Source organism: Aythya marila (assembly GCF_965140915.1).
Source record: "Aythya marila genome assembly, chromosome: 3".
Classification (NCBI taxonomy): Eukaryota; Metazoa; Chordata; class Aves; order Anseriformes; family Anatidae; genus Aythya; species Aythya marila.
Genome location: NC_139044.1, coordinates 21,535,371 through 21,554,782, shown reverse-complemented (window position 1 = coordinate 21,554,782; position 19,412 = coordinate 21,535,371). Strand labels below are relative to the sequence as shown.

Sequence of the window (19,412 nt, the reverse complement as noted above, 5' to 3'; positions counted from 1 at the left end):
TGAAAAAAAAATTTGTATTAACTAGTTGGTATTTCTTCCTCCATATGCTTAGCATGTTAATCTAGAACAATAAGCTGGGGAATAATAAATATATATCGACTTCATCTCCAGCTGGTAGTGTATCAGATACAAACACCTGCCCACTAAATTATGTAAGCTTGAAAGGAAATCCTTGAATAAGAATTGCATGAGTAAAGGATTGTTTTGTTCTGTAGTTTTAACTTAAAATACTAATTTTCATTCCCAAAGAGAAATGGAAGATGCAGTGCAATTTAAATGTAAAAAAAAAAAAAAAAATTCAGCTTCCTTGTATTGGATCTAAGTGAACTACTTTCCTTTACTTTTATCTGTGACAGTTGTCTTTGGTTCTCAATTTTAGGGCAAGAATGCATTTTTCAAAGACCTTACTTCAATTCAGCTGCTACCTAGTGGGGATATGGATCAAAGTGTGTTATCCATACGGCAACAGGTAGGTATATGTTTTGTACTGAAAGTTGCTAAACTTCTAAAATTTCAAATACTACTGAAGTAATTTTTAACTCTTGCTTTCAAGTTTTTGATCAAAGTTGTGAGTGCAGCGGTTCAAAAACTATGTTCATCACAAAAGACTAAAGAAGTCTCAGAAGATGAATTGTTTCCCTTCGAAAAGGCAAGGAATTGGCCAACTTTGGCTGTGGATCTAGCTCAGTATCTTCAAATCTGTGAGGATGTGGTCAGAAGACATTATGTCTGTGAACTGTATAGTTATGGGATGGATCATCTTGGTGAAGAGGTAATAACACCTTTTTATTAATTTAAATCAATACGGCATTATGTCAGATACTCTGCTAATTACATTTTCACTTACTGTGAAGGGTTAGGCAGGTCTTGCCAGGCTCAAAAAATTGCCAGGCTCAAAAAATCCCCAGACTGAAAAAGTCGAGCCGGAGAAGTACTTTCTCAAGACCAGTAATCTTCCTTACTTTGCCTTCCTCTCAACAGTAATCTGGAAACATGACAGGGAGTTAAACTGTTGGTCTGAACTAGTACAACTCCTTGTATTCAAAATACTGAATTTGATATTTCAGGACTTTGTCCTTCACTTGTAATCTCTGCAACTGACAAAATCTTGAGGTGGAACCTCTGGTGGAAGTCCATCAAGAGTTGATGAGCTATTCTCATGCATGTAATTAATGGTGATAATCATGATAACAAATGTGCAAATTCCTAGTATGAGCTCTTAGTAAAAAAGCAAAGTAGATCTGAAACCTTTGCAGATCATACTCATATAGGAATAAGTGGTGAAATTAATGAGAAATTATATATATTTTTTTTCCTTTGGGGATGTTCTACTTCAATTTGACATATGGATTGAAAAATTTGCCTAAGTAGGCATCTTTTCTGTCATCTTCATACAAGACACGTAAAACTGCCTATAAAGAGAATGAGACCAATATATAGTTTAGACAGAAAAAAAAAACACACTCATCTGCATTCTCTGATTAGAATTTTAGGAAGTTTACCAGTCCTTGGGCAGAAAATCCATTGCTTTTTTCAGGGGAAAAGCAAACAGAATTAAGAGGAAGCTGCTGAACTGCAAAACAGACCTCCAAATCATGCTAATCACTGTGTAAAGTACAGAGTAATTCTCTGCCTTTGTTCTCTCTTCCACTGCTGAGAAGCTTTTTAATAACATGCTTTCTTTACAGTGACAGGTAACACAAGAAATGGTCTCAAAGCCATTTTTCCTAATGTCCTAAAGACTTCTTTAGATTAACCTTTTCAAGCCTACAGATAGGTGATCTGTGTCGTGCTCAAATAGTATCTAATTCTGTGTATTTCTCTATTTTCAGGCTTTTCTTCAGGTGACTGACAAAGAAGTGCTTGCATCACAGCTGCTCATACTGGCTGGACAGAGACTGGCCTTTTCTCTACTTCACGTACAGTCAAAAGAGAGTGTGGAACTTCTCGCTAGACTTCCTCCAACACTATGTACTTGGCTTAAAGCTATGGTAAGTTAAGCTCGATTTAGGAAAACAGGTTGGCTAACAGAAGGTTCTGTTTATTCAGACACAGATTACATCTGAATTAACCTTTCTTACTAATGGAAACAAGAACTAGTTCTCGTTTTATCTGATGCCAGTTCTGTTCCTTGCATTGTTTTTTCATAACAGAAAAGTCAGCAAATAAGTAATAAAGAAACCCAAAACAAAGTAGCGAAGCATTGTGTGCTAGTTAATTCAGACTTTAAAGCCGATTTCTTTAAGTAAATTTTGGAGAAAGTTTCTCAATTTTAACTCAAGTTCTATTAGCAAAAACAGGGTAGCTCTGGTAATTGGTGGTTCCTCACTCTACTTTGCACTGGTTAAGCCTCACCTCAAGTACTGTGTGCAGGGTTGGGCACCACAATACAAAAAGGACATAAAACTATTAGAGAGTGTCAAAGGAAGGCTACAAAGATGGTAAAGGGTCAGGAGGGGAAGACGTGTGAGGAGCGGCTGAGGTCCCTTGGTTTGCTCAGCCCAGAGCAGAGCAGGCTGAGGGGAGGCCTCATGGCGGCCTGCAGCTCCCTCACGAGGGGAGCGGAGGGGCAGGCGCTGAGCTCTGCTCTCTGGGAAATGTTCAGGTCTGTTTCTTTGGGTGGTTCCAGCCAAAAGTTGTACTCAGTGATCCTTCTGAGTGGGTCCCTCCCATCTGGGGATATTCTATGGTTAGTTTTCAAGAATAAAACCAGCAAAACTCCACTTCTCAGTTGTAATTAATTTGTTTTTGGGAGTGTTCCTTTCTATTGAGTTGTCAGGATGTTAAATAGCCCATGTGAAAACTAGATATTAAAAAGTCAAAATATCTAGTATACCAGACTTTTCAACTTTTTGTGGAAAATTTTTGTGGAAAATGTTTCTGGAGCTTACCTAAATAACTCTAACTTGACTAAATTCTGAGGGGAGAGCATGATGGGGTAGGGAAATAGGAAAATGACTTTTGTAACAACAACAGTTAAACTTCTTTGTTTCTTCCTCCAAAGGACAGGCACTCAGTTCCATAAATGCAGTGAGTCTTGCCGGTTTACACAGCATGACAATACAATTTGAAGACTCACTGGAGAGAACTGAGAGTGTTGGATGTAGAATTGCCCCTGGGACACTGAAATACTTTTTTTTTTCTGAAGTTGTAGTAAAATATGTGCTTGTTTTGAAAAGGCTATTGCCAATCTGTTTTATTGGCAATATTCAGAAGTCAGTGCCTCTGTTTTTCCAAATCATAGGTGTGATGTTTTCCAGATTGCATGAATAAATTTGGTTGAGAATATTGTTCAGCAGTGTGAGGAGCCAGTTAAGAAGGCTCTGAGGAGCAAAATGATCAGTAGCAAAATTCTAGGTCAAAGCATCAGCTTAGTTCTCGGGTAGTAATCTGGTTTATACAAAACCAGCAGGGCATATATGCAGATCATCATCTGTAAAAACACTCTAATGCTGTGTTTTTTTTTTTATATAGGACCCCCAGGAACTTCAAAATGTAGAAGTGCCAATTGCTACAACAGCTAAACTAATTAACAGAGTAATAGAGAACTTACCAGAGAATCATGGGCAGTATAGCCTTGCTTTGAACCTGATAGAGGCTGTAGAAGCAATCTCGTCATGACATTCTTTGTTGGAATGGTTCTACTATATAGTGCTACAATGCATGATTTTACAGAATGAGGCTGAAATTTACAGAAATCAACTTTTGTGTGGCTTTTATTAAACAACAAAAAGAACAATGTTACCCACCCCAGAATTTTGGAAGATAATTTAATAAAATTGGATCGTATTTTAAATTCTGCACTAGTAGAAAGATGTTTAGTTTCTGGTATACTTGTCAGTATCTCAAATGCTTTATTTATTTGACTTGAACGCTTTTTGCTGTAGTCTAAATTGGGTATATTTGACAGCAGTTTTAGTCTATTTACAAAATCACATCTTGTGAAATTCTGTATTTCATGCTAGCAGTAACTGCTACAGTTACTATCTTCCATGTATGATTTATGAAAACAAGCTGCAGAATTAAACCTGAGGAAAAACTTCAGTCTCTTATAATGTAAAGCCAATACTGCTTTTTCAGAAGATAGAATGGGTGTGGGGCTCATTCCTAGTAACTGTGTTGTATGTGACAATAACAACTGCACTAGACATAGAATGAAACGTGCTGGGGCCTTATGCAAAGGAAGAAGATCCCATGTAGTAAGAATAAGCTTGGATGGGAGAACTCACTTCTCCAGACATAGACACATCTTTTAGTCCAGTTTCAGTTTCCCAGCATTGTCTCTAGGTTGTTGGGCTTCAGCTAAAACTGGATTTACAACTCTCTCCTTTATTACTAAGCTCTGCTGAGTCTAAGTAGGTCAAGGAATGTCTTACTGTAAGATTGTTCCCATCTTATCCTTATAGAAGATGTAGTATGCTATAGATCTCTGCACATGTTGACTTGTAGTCAAAAATTGCTTAAATAGTTGACCCAACTTCACTGAAGCTCTACAGTACTGAATACCTTAGCCTTAAAAAAAAAATAAAAACAACCAAACAAAAAAGAAGCAAACCTTATGTATAATACCTACAGGGAACTGCATAGTGAGTATCTTCACTGTTGGAGTGGTATTAAAAATTATCTTGCATCATTTAGTAGTTTATTTTCTACCTAAAGGAAAGCCAGGAAAGATTGGTGTAATAGTGGTGTAAGCTGTTTTTTGTCTTGAAGTCAATTGAAATTACTGTCTCCATCTTGTAACCTGCTCTTGCATTATATGTAAGAACATATTCTGCCTTGTTAGAGACAGAAGTTGGTCTTATCTTTCTGAAGTATGTGCTGCTGTCACCTTAGGGTTAGATTCCCCCTAAAAATGGTTCTATAGGTGGCTTGTTCTATATAGACTTCTGTCTGTTCAGCATCCTGTTTTATCGCTGCACTTTAATGTAGGTGATGAGGCTTCCTGAAGCAATTTGATGCTGAGTGTTATGACACCACACCGGTATGGGAAATGAGTGACTAAAGAATAGTAAGAGTTCCAGTAAGACTAAGGGACTGGTACCAGTCTGCCTTTCAGATTAGTTCAGTCATGAAAGTAAAGTTAAAATGGCTGTAGGGGAAAAATGCAAGATCGGGCAGCGACTGTACCACCTTTCCTGACAGCACGTCAAACTTCTGCAGAAACAAATATGTGAGCGAATCAGTCATCATGAAACCTGAGGAAAAACAAAAACGTGTCTTAGTTGCATTACATTCCTGTATCCTGGTACAGCTGTGTAAAGGATTTTACTGTAACTGAATTGGTCAGAGCTGACACTCAACACCAATCAAATCTGTAATGTATTGTAAGTAATATTCTGTATATAGTGCTATTTTGTGTCTAATTTGCTGTGGATTTGTGTAAATTGATTAAATAAAATTTGAGGTTTCAGTGTGTTTGTTCCTTCTTTATAGTAGGTAGCGGTTAACACCTTTTCTTCTTGCTAGTTTTCTTCTAAATGAAATGCTTCAGGATGGAGGACTGTTTGTGGTTCCACAGCATTCCTTGCTGCCAGTATAGAAAGAAACAGTAGGTCTCATGGTGGAGTTTCACTTTCATTTAGGTGAACTTAAAACAATACACATTAGTAAATCAGAACAAGTAAATCAGTTACTTTAAACCATCTTTTTTATTAAGCTGAAAATTGATATACACAATTAGTTATATACACATACGGTTCTGCCCAAAGCACATGATAATTCTGCTCCAGCTGGGGCTTAAGCATAGGGGGTTCTGTAGTCTTCAGTACACAGACCTTTCAGGTAACCACCACTTTTATGCACTTCAATACTTATTATGTTGGAGCAGCTCACACAAAGGCATTTCATCCTCATGTGCTTCCTTTTCCAGCAAGGACTTTCAGGCAGCGTGGGCAAGGAGTGCTTGAGGAATCAGAAGTGTACCTCCTGCAGCGAGGGCACTTTGCTTTGGCAGTAGGTAGGGCTATAACTTTATATGAAGATTCTTCACGGATATCACCACCTATTAAAAAAAAAAAAAAAAAAAAAAAGGATTATTAGTGAGGTAGTGAGGTCATTAAGTGCAGGTGTAGTTAGAGTATTCAGTTCTACACATTAAGTAAACAATCAAATAGGTTGTAGTACAGAAAAGATCCAGATACTGCTTAGCAGAGAGAAGCGTACCTGGAATAGTTCTCTTACCTTCCAAATTAATCAGAAAGGTCCCTTTGATAATGTTTGCATCTGTAGGTATTTCTTTCGGTAGCTCACTCAGCAGGGTTGTTTGGGAAGCCATCATTATTTCATTGAGCTGTGAAACACTAGAAGATTCTTCAGCCTGCAATGCCTAGGGAAGAGAGTTAATTTTCAGACTTGCAACCTGTGTTTGCTCCCCAGCATCCTCCTGCTACCAAAGGTTAAAGCAAAAAAAAAAAAAAAAAAAAAAAAGATTATTATGTAGATGATTGCAAGAATTGCCATAGCCTTGTCGGGAAGAGAACACAAGTTTGTTTACACATCCATGTACATCTGTATAAATAGATGCATATAGAACATTGTCTAAATCCAGCATCAAAATTGAGGTCTGCCACTGCAAGCTCTAAGATGCTCCATTCTTTAAAATAAATGCTAAGAATAACGATGATGGCTCCTCGTCAGCATGGAAGATTTGAACCAACAATCCAATTTACTTGCCCTGGCCAGGAAGCTAACCTCCCCCCCCCAACCCTTTACACATGTGAATGGCAGCATTCAAAGTTCCCTGGTCAAACGTGTTCAGGTTACTTTGACCCTCACAACAAGAAAGCAGATTACTTTGGAGGATCACTGCCAGCAGCACTAGAACAGGTATTATTCAAGCAGTATAGCCCAGGGTCAGTGAGGTGTGCAGCACAGTGCAACATAGTCAGTAATAACTAGATGCTGGGGCAGAGCGTGCCCTCAGCAAGTCTGCAGATGATAGAAAGCTCAGAGGAAGTGACACACCAGATGGCTGCCCTAACAGTCAGAAGGAATTCAGCAGAATAGAGAAAGGAGCTAGCAGAAATGTCCCGAAGTTCAGTGATATGAAATGCAACATGTGGCCCTGGGGAGGAATAACCCGAAGAACCAGCACACAGCAACAGTCAGCTTGGCAGAGAAAGCGTCGCCATAGACAAGCTGACCGTGAGCCAGCAATGTGCTCTTGCAGCACAGATCAACAACAGCCTGTGCTGCCAGAAGGTCAAGGGAAGTGGTCTGAGCCTTCCTCTCTGCTCAGCCCCAGCAAGACATCTGCAGTGTTGGGTCCAATTCTGACCTACCCGGTAAAAGAGAGATGTGACCTGATAGAGTGAGGCCACAAAGATGATGAAGGGACTGGAGGGAGTATCTCTCACGTGAAGAGAGGCTGAGAGAGCTGCAACTCAGCCTATAAGAGATGCCTCAAGGAGATCTTAATGTATATAACTATCTGACAAGAGGGCATAAAGAAGACGTGAGTCTCTGTCTTTGGAAGCATTAAAAACCCAGCTGGACAGGGTCCTTGGACAACCTGCTCTAGCTGACCCTGCTCAAGCGGAGGGGCTGGGTTATACAATCTCCAGCAGTCCCAACCTCAACTATGCTGGGATTCTGCAATTTTTTATGGCGAGTACAAAGGCACAGACTGAAGAAGAATGTTTACAGAAATTACCTTTTTTTCACAGACAACTAATTCTAAGTTGCAAATTTACCTCCATTAATTCAAACAGCAATCCCGGCTCAATTACAATGACGACTTCATATTCCAAAGCATTCTTGCCAGGGATGGACCCAAGGAAAGAATCTCTCATTGCACATGCACCTTCTATTGCTTCCTCAATCCCAGGTTTCTTCCACCCTGAGCTTGCTTTAATCCAGCCAGTGCGAAACACACCCTCTGAGTCTTGAGAGCAAAGCAAACAAAGGAATTTTTAATTTAGTGTTTTTCTATTCAAGTGTTTATTAAAAGAATAAAAAAGAATGGCTTATCTCTGTATTTGCATTCTTTTCAACTATGCAGTTAAATAGTACGTTAGAAGAAGTCCTTAGAAACTATACAGGTTTTACCTTTCTTGTAAGGGATGTGTTGGAAAACCTCCTCAGCCAAGTGAGGAAGAATTGGTGCAAAGGATCGAACTACTATGTCTAAAGCCTCCGCTAGTACAGTTTGACACGAGCGACGTTTAGGATCTTTCTCCTCTTCGCAGTAGAGCCTGGAAGACAGAGATGAAAACTGTTAGTATTATAGCTAGTATTATATCTTAGTATTTCCATGTTACTGTTGTTACTGAAGAACCATACTTTAAATGGAATGTAGTACTATGCATCTTGAAAGCGTACAAGTCTGACCTAGCTTGCCTAAGGAAAGCTTTTCCTAATTTCTAATTTCCTAGGCAAGCACAGTGATACAGGTACAAGAACATTTGCATGTGCATCCATATTTTGTCATAGGAAGGGAGACTTTGTACATGGCATGTTAATTTACTTCATTTGTATAGAAAATAATCTTTTCACAGGGAGGCGAGCCTGTAGGTCTGTTAGCCCTCTGTTCTAGTCTATTTATAAAATTTAGTATTAGGGCTTTCCTGCTCCTTTAGGTGCATTCTGGAAATCACAGATCAGTGTAATGCCTGATTAGTATAACCCCCGACCTCCTTGCCCTATGATACAGCCCTTTCAAAACGTACAAAGCTACCATACTAAATCCGTGCTTAAGGTCACATCCTTAGGATTTTTCATTAGTTTTTTAGATCACTAAAAGACATCAAGTTGCCTAGATAAATGCAAAAAAAAAAAACCTTTCCTGTAAACTCACAAATAACATACATGTATGCATTTCTAGGTAGAAATACTATTTCAAAAATCTATCCTTAAAAGGTAGTTTTGAAAGTGTACAATACTTGATTACCTTTCAAAATGATTCAGTACCCCTAGTGGACAGAATGTAGAAACACAGAGATGACAAAGCTGACAGCTAAACTTTCACCTGTGGATTTTAGTGTACTACAGGACAACACAGAACTATTAAATGTTCCCAAAAGGTCTGGATTCGCTCAACATTTGCCTGAAGTGTTATCACCTCCATCTCAAAATGATTAACTTGGTGTTTTTCCCCCCTTTTCCATGATGGCTTTAAGACAGCAGTAATAAACTTACCTGTCTTTGATTATGCTGAAATAAAAATTAGACAAGTTTCTGGAACAGAATGCTTGCAATAATCGAACAACTTTGCTATAGTCATATTCTTTGTATGCTTCTGTAACCTGGGAGAGGGAGCAGAGAGAGAACAGGGTGTTAATTTTTATCACAAAGCTTACAATGACTATCCCAGATGAAACTTGAACTTGGTGAAGCTGTGATGAGTGAAGGGAAGTCTGGGAGAATTATTTTTTTTAAAAGGTTGTAGGAGGGGAAAAGCATTAATTCAATTAATTCAATTAATTAGTTAGAACAAAGAAAAAAATTCTATTCAAATTTGAGGCAGGGGAACCCCAAAAATTACGTCCATACTTTCCCATTCAGTAGAAGGGTTCCAAGTGACATAAATTATTAAATTCTGGAATACAACAGATAAGTTTTAAAGATTAAGTTCTAAGATTAAGTTTTCGGTTTTGTTTGTTTAGCTCCTAACTATTTCTAAAGATTTCTAATTTGAGGTCTTGGGTGGGGGTACATGCAAAAAACAGGTTGATGTCAAAAACAAGTTGAGAATGTTAAAAACAAAGCCTTCCTCTCAGAAATTGATATGTACTAAAAGAAGTGCACTTTACTTTAAAGAAACCTTAGTGGTCATAATTTGCTTACAGGATGCATACTCTTTACTCATATACTTAAAGCAAGTTCCCTAGAGTCTATACCCAGTCAAAAGCACGGCACATACACGTACTCATCTAAATAAAATTTACCCATACCTTGCTGCCGTAGTCTTGCAATAAATGTAGCATGTATTGATCTACTATGTACATCTCTGAAGGTGGGATGGAATCAGTTTCTGGATTGAAGTCAGCCATATTTCCCAGCATGAAACGTAGTGTATTCCGAAGCTAGGAACAGACAAGACAAACTAAATATTGCTGGTTTGCACTTTAAATGAAACACAAATTGGTAATACCTTATAATGAATTAACTAAATTTGGTTGTTTTTCAAATGGATTGGTTGAATAATTACAAAATACCATGAAGAACATATGCCAAAAGGATGTATGGAAATTGTGAATACTGGATGTTACCTAGGCATGCTGCAAAAAGCACTCTTTTCATTAGCACACTTTACTGTTTGATTCACAGATGTAAAGAGCAGTAGCACCTACTTAAATGAGTTTGGAAAAGTCATTTTTAGTCTAAACACTGTAATCTGTTGCAATGAATTCTACTCATCTGACACCAAACATGAAGAGAACCTGTTCTTAAAATGAAGAAGATTAGCATGTTTGGTTCTTACCTTGTTAATATCATCTCTTGCAGCATTAAGTACCACCGGCCCAATCAGCACCTCGGTAAAAACATTGGATTCTGCTACCCACCAGCGCAGAACATCAGCACCATAGGGGGGATCCTTGGTGTGATCCTAAGCAGAGATAGAAAGGCACACTAGAAAAACTGGTGTGTTTGTGGGAGGGTTATGCAGCATGGCGAACACTGCAATTCCATGTTGCCAGTGCTGTGAATGTTATCTGCAACAGTGCCCAGAAGGCCAATGTATTTGGAGGCCTTCACTCCTCTTTTAGCAAGGTTTCTTGTTAAGCCAGGACAATAGCATGTGCTCGCAGCAGTCTGTGTATGAGCAATGTTGGAACTCAGGTAAGTTAAGATAAATTAATCTTATATATTGAATCCTTTGAATACCTGACATTGAAACATCAATGTTTATATCTGAAGATTATATATTTTTCGCTTCATACTGTTTTCAACTCTGGAAACGGCTTCTTTCCTTGAAAGAATAGAAACTATTTGCTGGTTTATTGAATCAGATAAATAAGCCTTTGTGAGGACTGATTCTTTTGTCTAGAGTTTAAAATCTGCTTAGAAGCCTCAGAAGGCGCAACAGCGGGTCTGGGGAAGGAATAAATTCACAGGAATAAATTCCTTGACCCCTGAATGAAATCAAGATCCCTGAATCCATAACCAGCCCAGGCTGAGAGCAGGCAGGCTGCTGGGATGCAGCCCGTTCCGACTGCTGCATTGCTAGGCCCAGCTTGTAAGTGCCAATTGATTTGAAAGCAATGCTTACATTTTTTTAAATCCCACCTCCTCATCATTTCAACAACAAAGTTCTCAAATAAAAAAGGAACTATCTACATCTTCTAAATACTTTCTTTTTCCTTAGCATGGAACAATTTTAAGCACCACAGTTGACATAAAACAACACAAAGTTTTTACTTCAGCCAAACAGAATTGCAATGTAGCCAAAGTCTTCGGAAAAGTTTTCTAGAGTTCTGCTGCAAGACAGCTGTATAAAGAAATACATGCCAGGAGACAGTTGCAAAATCTGGTGGCGAAAAATTCTAACAAGTAATTCTAAGAAACACAAGAGTTTGACTTACTTCACCTCCATTGACTACCACATCGGGGTCAACCACATTGCCAATGGATTTGGACATCTTTTCTCCTTTCTCCCCAAGAGTAAATCCATGAACTACCAGAGTCCTGAAGGAAAAATTTTAGAGAAGAAAAAAAAGTCACCAAAAAATCTATGTTAAGAATACATTTCCAATGAGGATATGTGCAAGTGAAAACACAAGGAAATCTACTTTGGTAAACCTGAGGCTTCATCTCTAGAGTTCAACCAACCAGGAATATACCATCTAAGTAGCACTTATATCTTCCTTTTCCTCATTTCATTTTACCATGTGACCAATACATTTTTAACAGATATCCAGGGCACATGTTTCAGATGTATTAAAAACTAAAGTCTTATTTATTATTTAAGCCGATGCATTTCTAAAAATTGCACAGCCTCCCTGCAAATTGACTCATACTATCCTCCTCTGTGTTTTTGTCTTCAAGGGGACAGGCAGTACGTCGCAGCTATAAGGCAAGCAAATGGTAATTCTGAATGCCTTATAGCCTAACATTCATAGGATCACTATGGTTGGAAAAGCCCTCCAAGATCATCTGGTCCAACCATCCCCCTACCACCAGTATCACCCACGAGACTATGTCCCTAAGCGCCAGGTCCAACCTTTGCTTCAAGATGGTGACTCCACCACCTCCCTGGGCAACCCATCCCCGTGCCTGACTGCTCCTTCTGAGCAGAAATGTCTCCTCATTTCCGACCTGAACCTCCCCTGGTGCAACTTGAGGCCATTCCCTCTAGTCCTATCACACCTGCCAATGATCGTAAGTGATTTTCATTCTGTATCTCCCATAATAATCCCTTTGATTATTAAGCGAGAGACAGCTGAAGAACAGACCTGTAAGACCTGTATCTGATAATGTAATAGGATATTACCTGAATGACTAAGAAAACATCTATTAAGACACAATTTTTTAAAACAATAAATCCATTGCAATCTAACCCACAAGAAACTTCATAATGAAAATTAAAAAAAAAAACAAAAACACAAGTCAGATACATAGTAATGGTTTGATTTTTTTTCTTTCTGCACTACTGTCTACACTATCACAAGCAAAATATTTAATAAATGAACTAGTGACATGTTTGCAACCCATGCACTTACTTAAATGGTGCTTTTTTCCTTGTTGCCACACTAGTTAATAGCGAGGACTGAAACCAACCTCCCAGCTGGTCTTTTCCTTCAAGGTATGTATCTGCTCTTTGTTCCGTACCTTTAAAAATAGGAGATTTGTGAGAGTGTTTGTTTGTTTCAGATATCATCAGCCTGTAACTCTGAACAATTAAATACCTAACAAATTCTTTGCAAGTGATTACTAAAACTTATTCTGCTCTTTAAATCCAGGAGATTCAAATTAGATTTACTGTTATAAATGGTGTATGGTTACTCCAACATGATACAAGTGATTCATCAGTATTACAAAGTTGGTTAAAATCCAACGCTGGCTGAACTCCAGGATTTAGCAAGTAAGCTTGCTTTCCTGTGAACAAAATATTAAGTTATGAAAGCAGAAGCTATCACACTCAGAATGCTTGACTGAAATTACTTTCAAAATACTCATAATCAAAATGAAGGATCCAAGAAAAGCTCACATACTTCAAAATTAATAAAAAACTATGCTACAGCCTGAAACTTCATCAGTTGGGAGTTACTCGGGATACAAGTCACAGATGTAACATGACTGACTAGCCTGCATTAGGTATATTCAGAGGAGACCAGGAAGTTTTCTCTGCGACCACAGCTCACCTGTGACAGAATTTACATTTCTGGTCACTGGTGTTCCAGGAAGGTTAAAAAATATCGGGAAAGTGTGGAGACATGGGAAACAGAAAGCCTGTTGTGTTGTGTGAGAGGGCAGTCTGGAGGAGCCTGGCTTGTTTAGCTTATCCATGTGAAGGCCAAGTAGAAATATTATTCTCTATAAATGCACACAAAGAGGAATGCTAGAGAAGGACAACTGTAGCTAATGAATACTGTTGGCATCAGAAAAAAAAAAAAAAAAAAAAAAGAGCAAGTATTAGCTGCACATTTAAAGCGGAAGAGCAGAACCAGCTTTCCCACAGGGCTGGAAAGAGGGCAGCAAAGCTTTAATGGCTTTGCTGGTGGAATTCAGTCACTGTATGACAGGGTGCAAGATTTGTTGACTCCAGTAGTCCCTCCTAGTCTTAACCAATCTCAGCCAGGTCACCAACAGAGTGAGAACAGAATAATGCAGAGCACAGCAGAACATCCAAGTCACAAAACCCACAAGTGTGCAACATTCTATCAGGAAGAACGCAGGATTCTAAAAGATGTTGGCATAATTTTCCAGATATTCAGATAATTTTTTTTTTTTTTTTTATCTTTTATCAGTTTTTATCTTATAGTTCCTTTTGTCCTCTGCCTAGGACCCCTGAGACAATGCTTCTTTCTGCTGCTGACACACTTGATTTATTTGTTTAACTTAATGGAAGTTTCGATATTTAGATCCATCCTGCAATAAAAGGAAGTTCAACATTACAAAGGTCAAGGCCATGCAGTTACAGCTAGCACAGGAAAAATGTGTGGGTGGATGTAATGGTTTTTAACGCATTTGTTTAGTTCTTCAAGAAAATCTACAAAGAATTTGGGTTTTAAAAGCAGAAGAAGTAGGGATCGGTCTTTGTATTAACAGACTGCAAAATTACCTGTGAGAACAAGATTTTTTTTTTTTAAAGAATATTTGTGACTATGAAGAACATAATAGTGTAAATTCTGAAACAAAACAGCAGCAACACATTTGTTGTAATCAAAAAGTTGTTGTAAGTAACAAATAGCTAGTTTCCTTCACACTGTTTTTAGCGAAGTGACATTTTCAGAGCAATGACAAGTTAAAACTTACAGAAGAGAAGAATTTAAACAAACAACTGACTACAAACAGCAAATTGTATTGGTCTTTTTTGACAGGAACAAGAATGTCTGGCAAGCTGGCTAATGTAACTTGCACGTTTAATGGGGGCCTGAACATTTGATCTCTGTAAAGCGCAAACATAGGATTTGCATATACAAAGACTGCCTTTCAAGCATACTGGTAGCTCTCCTTTCTCAGTTTTGTTAAAGTTACAATGGTTATATATAAATTATTTAGAGCAGTGCACATTTCTTTCTAAATGGAGGAATATGTTCAACAAGCCAGAGGTGACTTCCGTTGTTTATCTTACATTGAATTGTAGTACATAGGTCATTAAAGAGAATTACAATTTATGATCCTTCTGGTTTGGATTTCAAGATTCTGTATCTTTGATCTTACAGACTTTGACTTTTAGATTAAACGTATTGTATTTTAATGCCAGGAATGAATCAGCTAAGATAAATTCAAGTCTCTCAGTCAGCACAAAAGTTTAAACACATAGATAGGTAAGTTGTAAAATAGTCACATTCATTTGGTTAAATATTAGTCAATAAGATAGGGAAAAAGTTATGCTGAAAACCACCATCACTGCAACTCACAACTAGGGGTAAAAAGCTGCACAACTTTTACTGACAGAAGATTACACACCAATACAGTTCAGTGGGCATTTTTTATATGAAATATCTTGAAAAAGAGTAATCTCAAGTTTGTAATACACTTGGTACTCTGCCCATGAGGAAAATTATAAGATCTGTAAGATAATTTAAAGACAGAATTCTCTGAGAGAGATACTCCAAACACAGCTACTGGAATAAGCACTATCAGAAGGAGAAACAAGCAAATAGTCCCTGAGATCACAGAACAAGGCATTTCAAATTAGTAAATGCTTTAGAACCAAATTTTGCCTTTACCAAACCTTTCTGTATGCAGTGTATTAGCACCAGTAACACTTATCTCACAGCAGCAGTACTGTGAAAAGGAATTTATTCATACACAAAGCATTCACACTACAATTTTAACATTGCATGAAAGTATGTGGAAATGGTTTCTTTCAAACAATATTTGAAGCATGTGTAGCAAAAACAAATGGGAGTAGATCACACAACAATAAACTGTTCAGTGAAAATAGTGCTATGCAAACAGAGCATTAATGAAGAAAAAAGTATCCCCAGAAAACTTTAAGCAGCAGAGATCTTTTCTTAAAGAACTTTACGGTTATGTTCTCAGTGGTGCAAACTGTTTATTACGTAATTTACACACGCTCTAGTTATAGTTGTCCATTTTTAGGCTTGTGACTACAGTAATTAAATCTTTGATCTCAGAGTGCAGGTCACACCTCACTGTCACGGTGCCAGTGCAGAATGGCACAGTAATCTCAACTTGGTCAATTTGTCAGTTAGCTGGAAGTGGAACCTTTGATAACACTAAGCTGAAAAAAGAAAGATAACCTGTAACTTAGTGCAAAAAGAGCAACTCGAGGTCATTTCCATTGGAACTATACACTCTCTGTGGAAGGAAATGCAGCATGGCAAGTCTTTGAAATACTACTGTACCCATGCAGCCTATGATTTAGGCCATTGAGGCTGCTGTCACTGAGCAATTCCTTCAATCCATTCAAACGCTTCAGATGGCAGAATCTCTCCTCTTTCTCTTCCTCTCTCCCTTCCCAGCCTGCCCTATTTTTTGAAAGCAATCTGTGTGACCAACAGCTAAAGGGATGAATTTTAAAACCGCTACATCTCATTTCATGAGTGTTTTGCTCAGACAGGTAGTTCAAGTCCTGTGCAAGCTCAGACGCAAATTCCCCAAGTCACGGAGCTGACAGCAAACTACTTGTTCTTGTGAGACTGGAACCGGCAGGAAAATACGTAACATTATTTATTGGTTACTGGCAGAAAAATTGTGGATTTATAATTTTCAATAACTTGAGTTCACTGTACAGCACAACAATTATAAACATTAGTCACAGTTTTAGTCATCTATTATATCTTCAGGCTGTCCTGAAATCAACTCATGTGCTGCAATCCTTTAAAAGAACCACTGCCACGCATGACACTGTCCTCACCAGGCAAGCAGTAACTGCTGTTATAGCTGACCTCTTACTACAAAATTAATAGGTAGCATGCCAGCTCCCAAATGCCAGCGTGCTTTCATGAGTCTAAACCAGATGAAGCTCTTCTTCCTGTTGTGACAATCACTACGGAATTTTGGATTTCTCCATGGATTTCATCCCCCCCCTCCCTCGAGAAGTATTTCAGAAAGGAATCCCACCAGTTAGTCAGTTTGTAAGCCTTGCCAATTTACTTACATCGGAAGAAGTTCTGAAAAAAGTTCTAAAATCTGGAGTATATTGAGAATACAAAACTATTAATTCAACAAATTCTCTTGCAAATTGCATTCTTCATAAAGGTTAAATTAAATCCATCAGTTTATAGAAATCTCTGGCTCTGTACTTCCACTTCTGGCAGTGTCTGGGAGCCTCAACTACACAAAACAAAAGGTAACACAACTTTTTGCAGCATTTCTGCAGATAAAGAGGCTTATGAAATCACACTGCTTGTTAGTCCTTCCCATAGCTTTTGAACCAGCTGGGCTACTCCAGTCACGTCAGACAGCAAAAATAAGAAGCCTCACACGCATCGAGTCCCAACAAGTTTCATGAAAATACATGAGTAGATAGAGAAGAGGCACTTTTAATGGTATTGTGAAGGAAGACATCTGATATTGGGAAAGACATTTATTAGACATTACAGAATCCATATGGGAGCATTATACAAATTAATCAAGGGTCTTGATTCTGCTATTGCTTATTAAAAACACTGTCCTTTCTTTATACAGGATTAGAGATGCTTTTTGCATCCTGAGGTGTTAAGCCATCAAGGAATGCAAGGATGCAACTGCGTACATAAAATACCACTACTTCCTTACTCCTTTCAAAAACCAAACCAGAAACTTTTTTTTTTTTTTTACTTTTTTTTTTTTTTTTTTTTCTTTAAGATCATGAACCTTAATATATGTAAAGGTCTTCCAGAAAATAAATGTTTGCTGATGGTACTGTTGCCTGACCATGTTGCTAAGAAATAAAACCTCTGGTACTAACGTGTTTTATAATTCAACAAGATTGTTATCACACGATTGTGTACTGAGGGTTTAAAGTCCAACAGACTTTATGCATGGGACCAGACTCCTCCTTTAGAAAGGACTCCTGACTTTGGACTATCCTCCAGGCAAACAGTGTGTTTTAGATAGACAGACAGATCGATACATGTTATATAGTATATATTACCTGAGCTGAATACAAAATTTGTACCAATTTTTCTGTAATAACATTTTTCACTTGTAGCAGACCTGCTGAGTAGCAACTACTGGCTGTTGGAACTATACATAAAATACAACAAATAACATATTTTAAGCAACAAGATACTGATTTAGTTACTGAAAGTAATCTGAAATTAAGAAGTACTCTTGTATACCCACACTGTTAAAATGATTAAACCTTCTTAGATTTCGGCTGTTGATCTCAATTTTGTTTTGCTTCAAACAGAATCCTCTAACACAAACTGAAATTTATTACTGAAAAAAATAATTTAAAAGTTACCAACTAGCAGTGAAATACCTTGGCTATTTGTGCCATGAAATTTCAATAGAACAAATATGTTCTCAGGAGGAGATTCGTTGTATGCCACAGTCAGAATAGCATGTTATAAAAATCTCAACTTCAACTATACTGAATATGAGCTTGCCAACATTAAACCATAATCTTTACAAGCAAAAGCAGCTTTACAAGAAATCACAACCAGTTTGTTGCTGGCATAATCTGACTCAGTTTTGCTGATACCAACAGCATCATGTAAAATAATTATATTTTGTTCTCCAAGTATTATAAAAGAAAGATCAACATACTAATACTGTACCTTCCAAAACATGAGCCCAGGAGGTTCCACTATCGAACCAGATGTCCAGGACATCCTGTCCCTTGACATAATCCAAAACATCGTGACCACCACCAGCCTATTGGAAAAACAATTATTAAAAAATGCAAATAGAATACTCCATATCATCAGTGTTTTTCAAAGCTAGAAATAAAATATATTTGGTTTCTGGACCAGTTTTGTACAGGTTCTGCTACCGACATTATGAGAAAAAATAATTCAGATAATTTTTAACAATGATTCACAGATAATTACTGATGGAAAACACAAACGGAGCAAGAAAAAAATACAAAAAAAAGAAAAGAGATGGCAGAGTAACACTGCAGTTTATTAGCTTATGAACAAAAATGTAAAAGCAACAATATAAAGATAGGAATAACTAAATACAAATTCAGATTTATTTTAATTACAAAGGCTCAATATATTTTGCACTCATAATTTAGTTAAGTAGGATGTTATTTTCCTCCTGACCTAAAAGGAGGAGGTTGGAGATCTCAGCCCAGAATTAATGGCTGAAATCTGATTCTTGTCACATTCAGGTATCATTTTCTGAATATTCCTTTCACAGGATACATTCACATAAAGGCAAAAGACTGGAAAGGATCACGAGAATATACAAAGGTTTTATATTACTTCTCATCACTGAACCATCTCTCAAGCACTTTCTGTATTTAAGTAAAAAAAAAAAAAAATTACCTTTGCTACAGCCTCCTTTGATAATAGTTGTTCAATAGGAAGGGTCCACCATGCATCTGTTCCTTGCTGCTCCACTATTTTGATGACATCTGTGATTGTTTCACTGTTTAGCAGGGAAAAAAAAAAGGGTTTTATGAATTGATGAATTAACCATATCTTTCTACAAGTATTCCAGATCCAAAGCAGTGAGATATACTGAGAAAGAGATTAAGCTATTTAAACCTCTGATTTTTCCAGCTTCTAATCCAGGCAAGTCTCCAGAGACTTTCTGCCTGTATTAGAAAAGATTTCCAACTTTGGTCTTCCAAGACACCAGCTGCAGGGTTATGTAAAAGACTGGACATAGAGAAATCCAGA

At 37.7% G+C, this 19,412-nt stretch overlaps 2 protein-coding genes across 5 annotated transcripts in view; one reads left to right on the top strand and one right to left on the bottom strand.

Moving 5' to 3' along the window:
* RAB3GAP2 (RAB3 GTPase activating non-catalytic protein subunit 2) overlaps positions 1-5,412 on the top strand; it is a 47,325-nt gene extending 41,913 nt beyond the window's left edge. For all 4 annotated transcript variants that reach the window (XM_082756270.1, XM_082756271.1, XM_082756269.1 and 1 more), the window contains 4 exons: positions 380-469; positions 554-772; positions 1,833-1,991; positions 3,475-5,412. In XM_082756270.1, coding sequence (XP_082612396.1) covers positions 380-469; positions 554-772; positions 1,833-1,991; positions 3,475-3,621 — 615 coding nt within the window. In that variant the 3' untranslated portion in view covers positions 3,622-5,412. The remainder of the gene's footprint in view (positions 1-379; positions 470-553; positions 773-1,832; positions 1,992-3,474) is intronic.
* A 220-nt stretch (positions 5,413-5,632) lies between these two features.
* IARS2 (isoleucyl-tRNA synthetase 2, mitochondrial) overlaps positions 5,633-19,412 on the bottom strand; it is a 28,519-nt gene continuing 14,739 nt past the window's right edge. The window contains exons 13-23 of the mRNA XM_082756910.1: positions 19,056-19,158; positions 18,342-18,438; positions 12,663-12,771; positions 11,526-11,628; positions 10,424-10,549; positions 9,894-10,025; positions 9,139-9,245; positions 8,050-8,195; positions 7,695-7,885; positions 6,184-6,328; positions 5,633-6,004 (exon numbers count right to left, since the gene is read on the bottom strand). Of these exons, the coding sequence (XP_082613036.1) occupies positions 5,853-6,004; positions 6,184-6,328; positions 7,695-7,885; positions 8,050-8,195; positions 9,139-9,245; positions 9,894-10,025; positions 10,424-10,549; positions 11,526-11,628; positions 12,663-12,771; positions 18,342-18,438; positions 19,056-19,158 (1,411 nt within the window). The 3' untranslated portion in view covers positions 5,633-5,852. The remainder of the gene's footprint in view (positions 6,005-6,183; positions 6,329-7,694; positions 7,886-8,049; positions 8,196-9,138; positions 9,246-9,893; positions 10,026-10,423; positions 10,550-11,525; positions 11,629-12,662; positions 12,772-18,341; positions 18,439-19,055; positions 19,159-19,412) is intronic.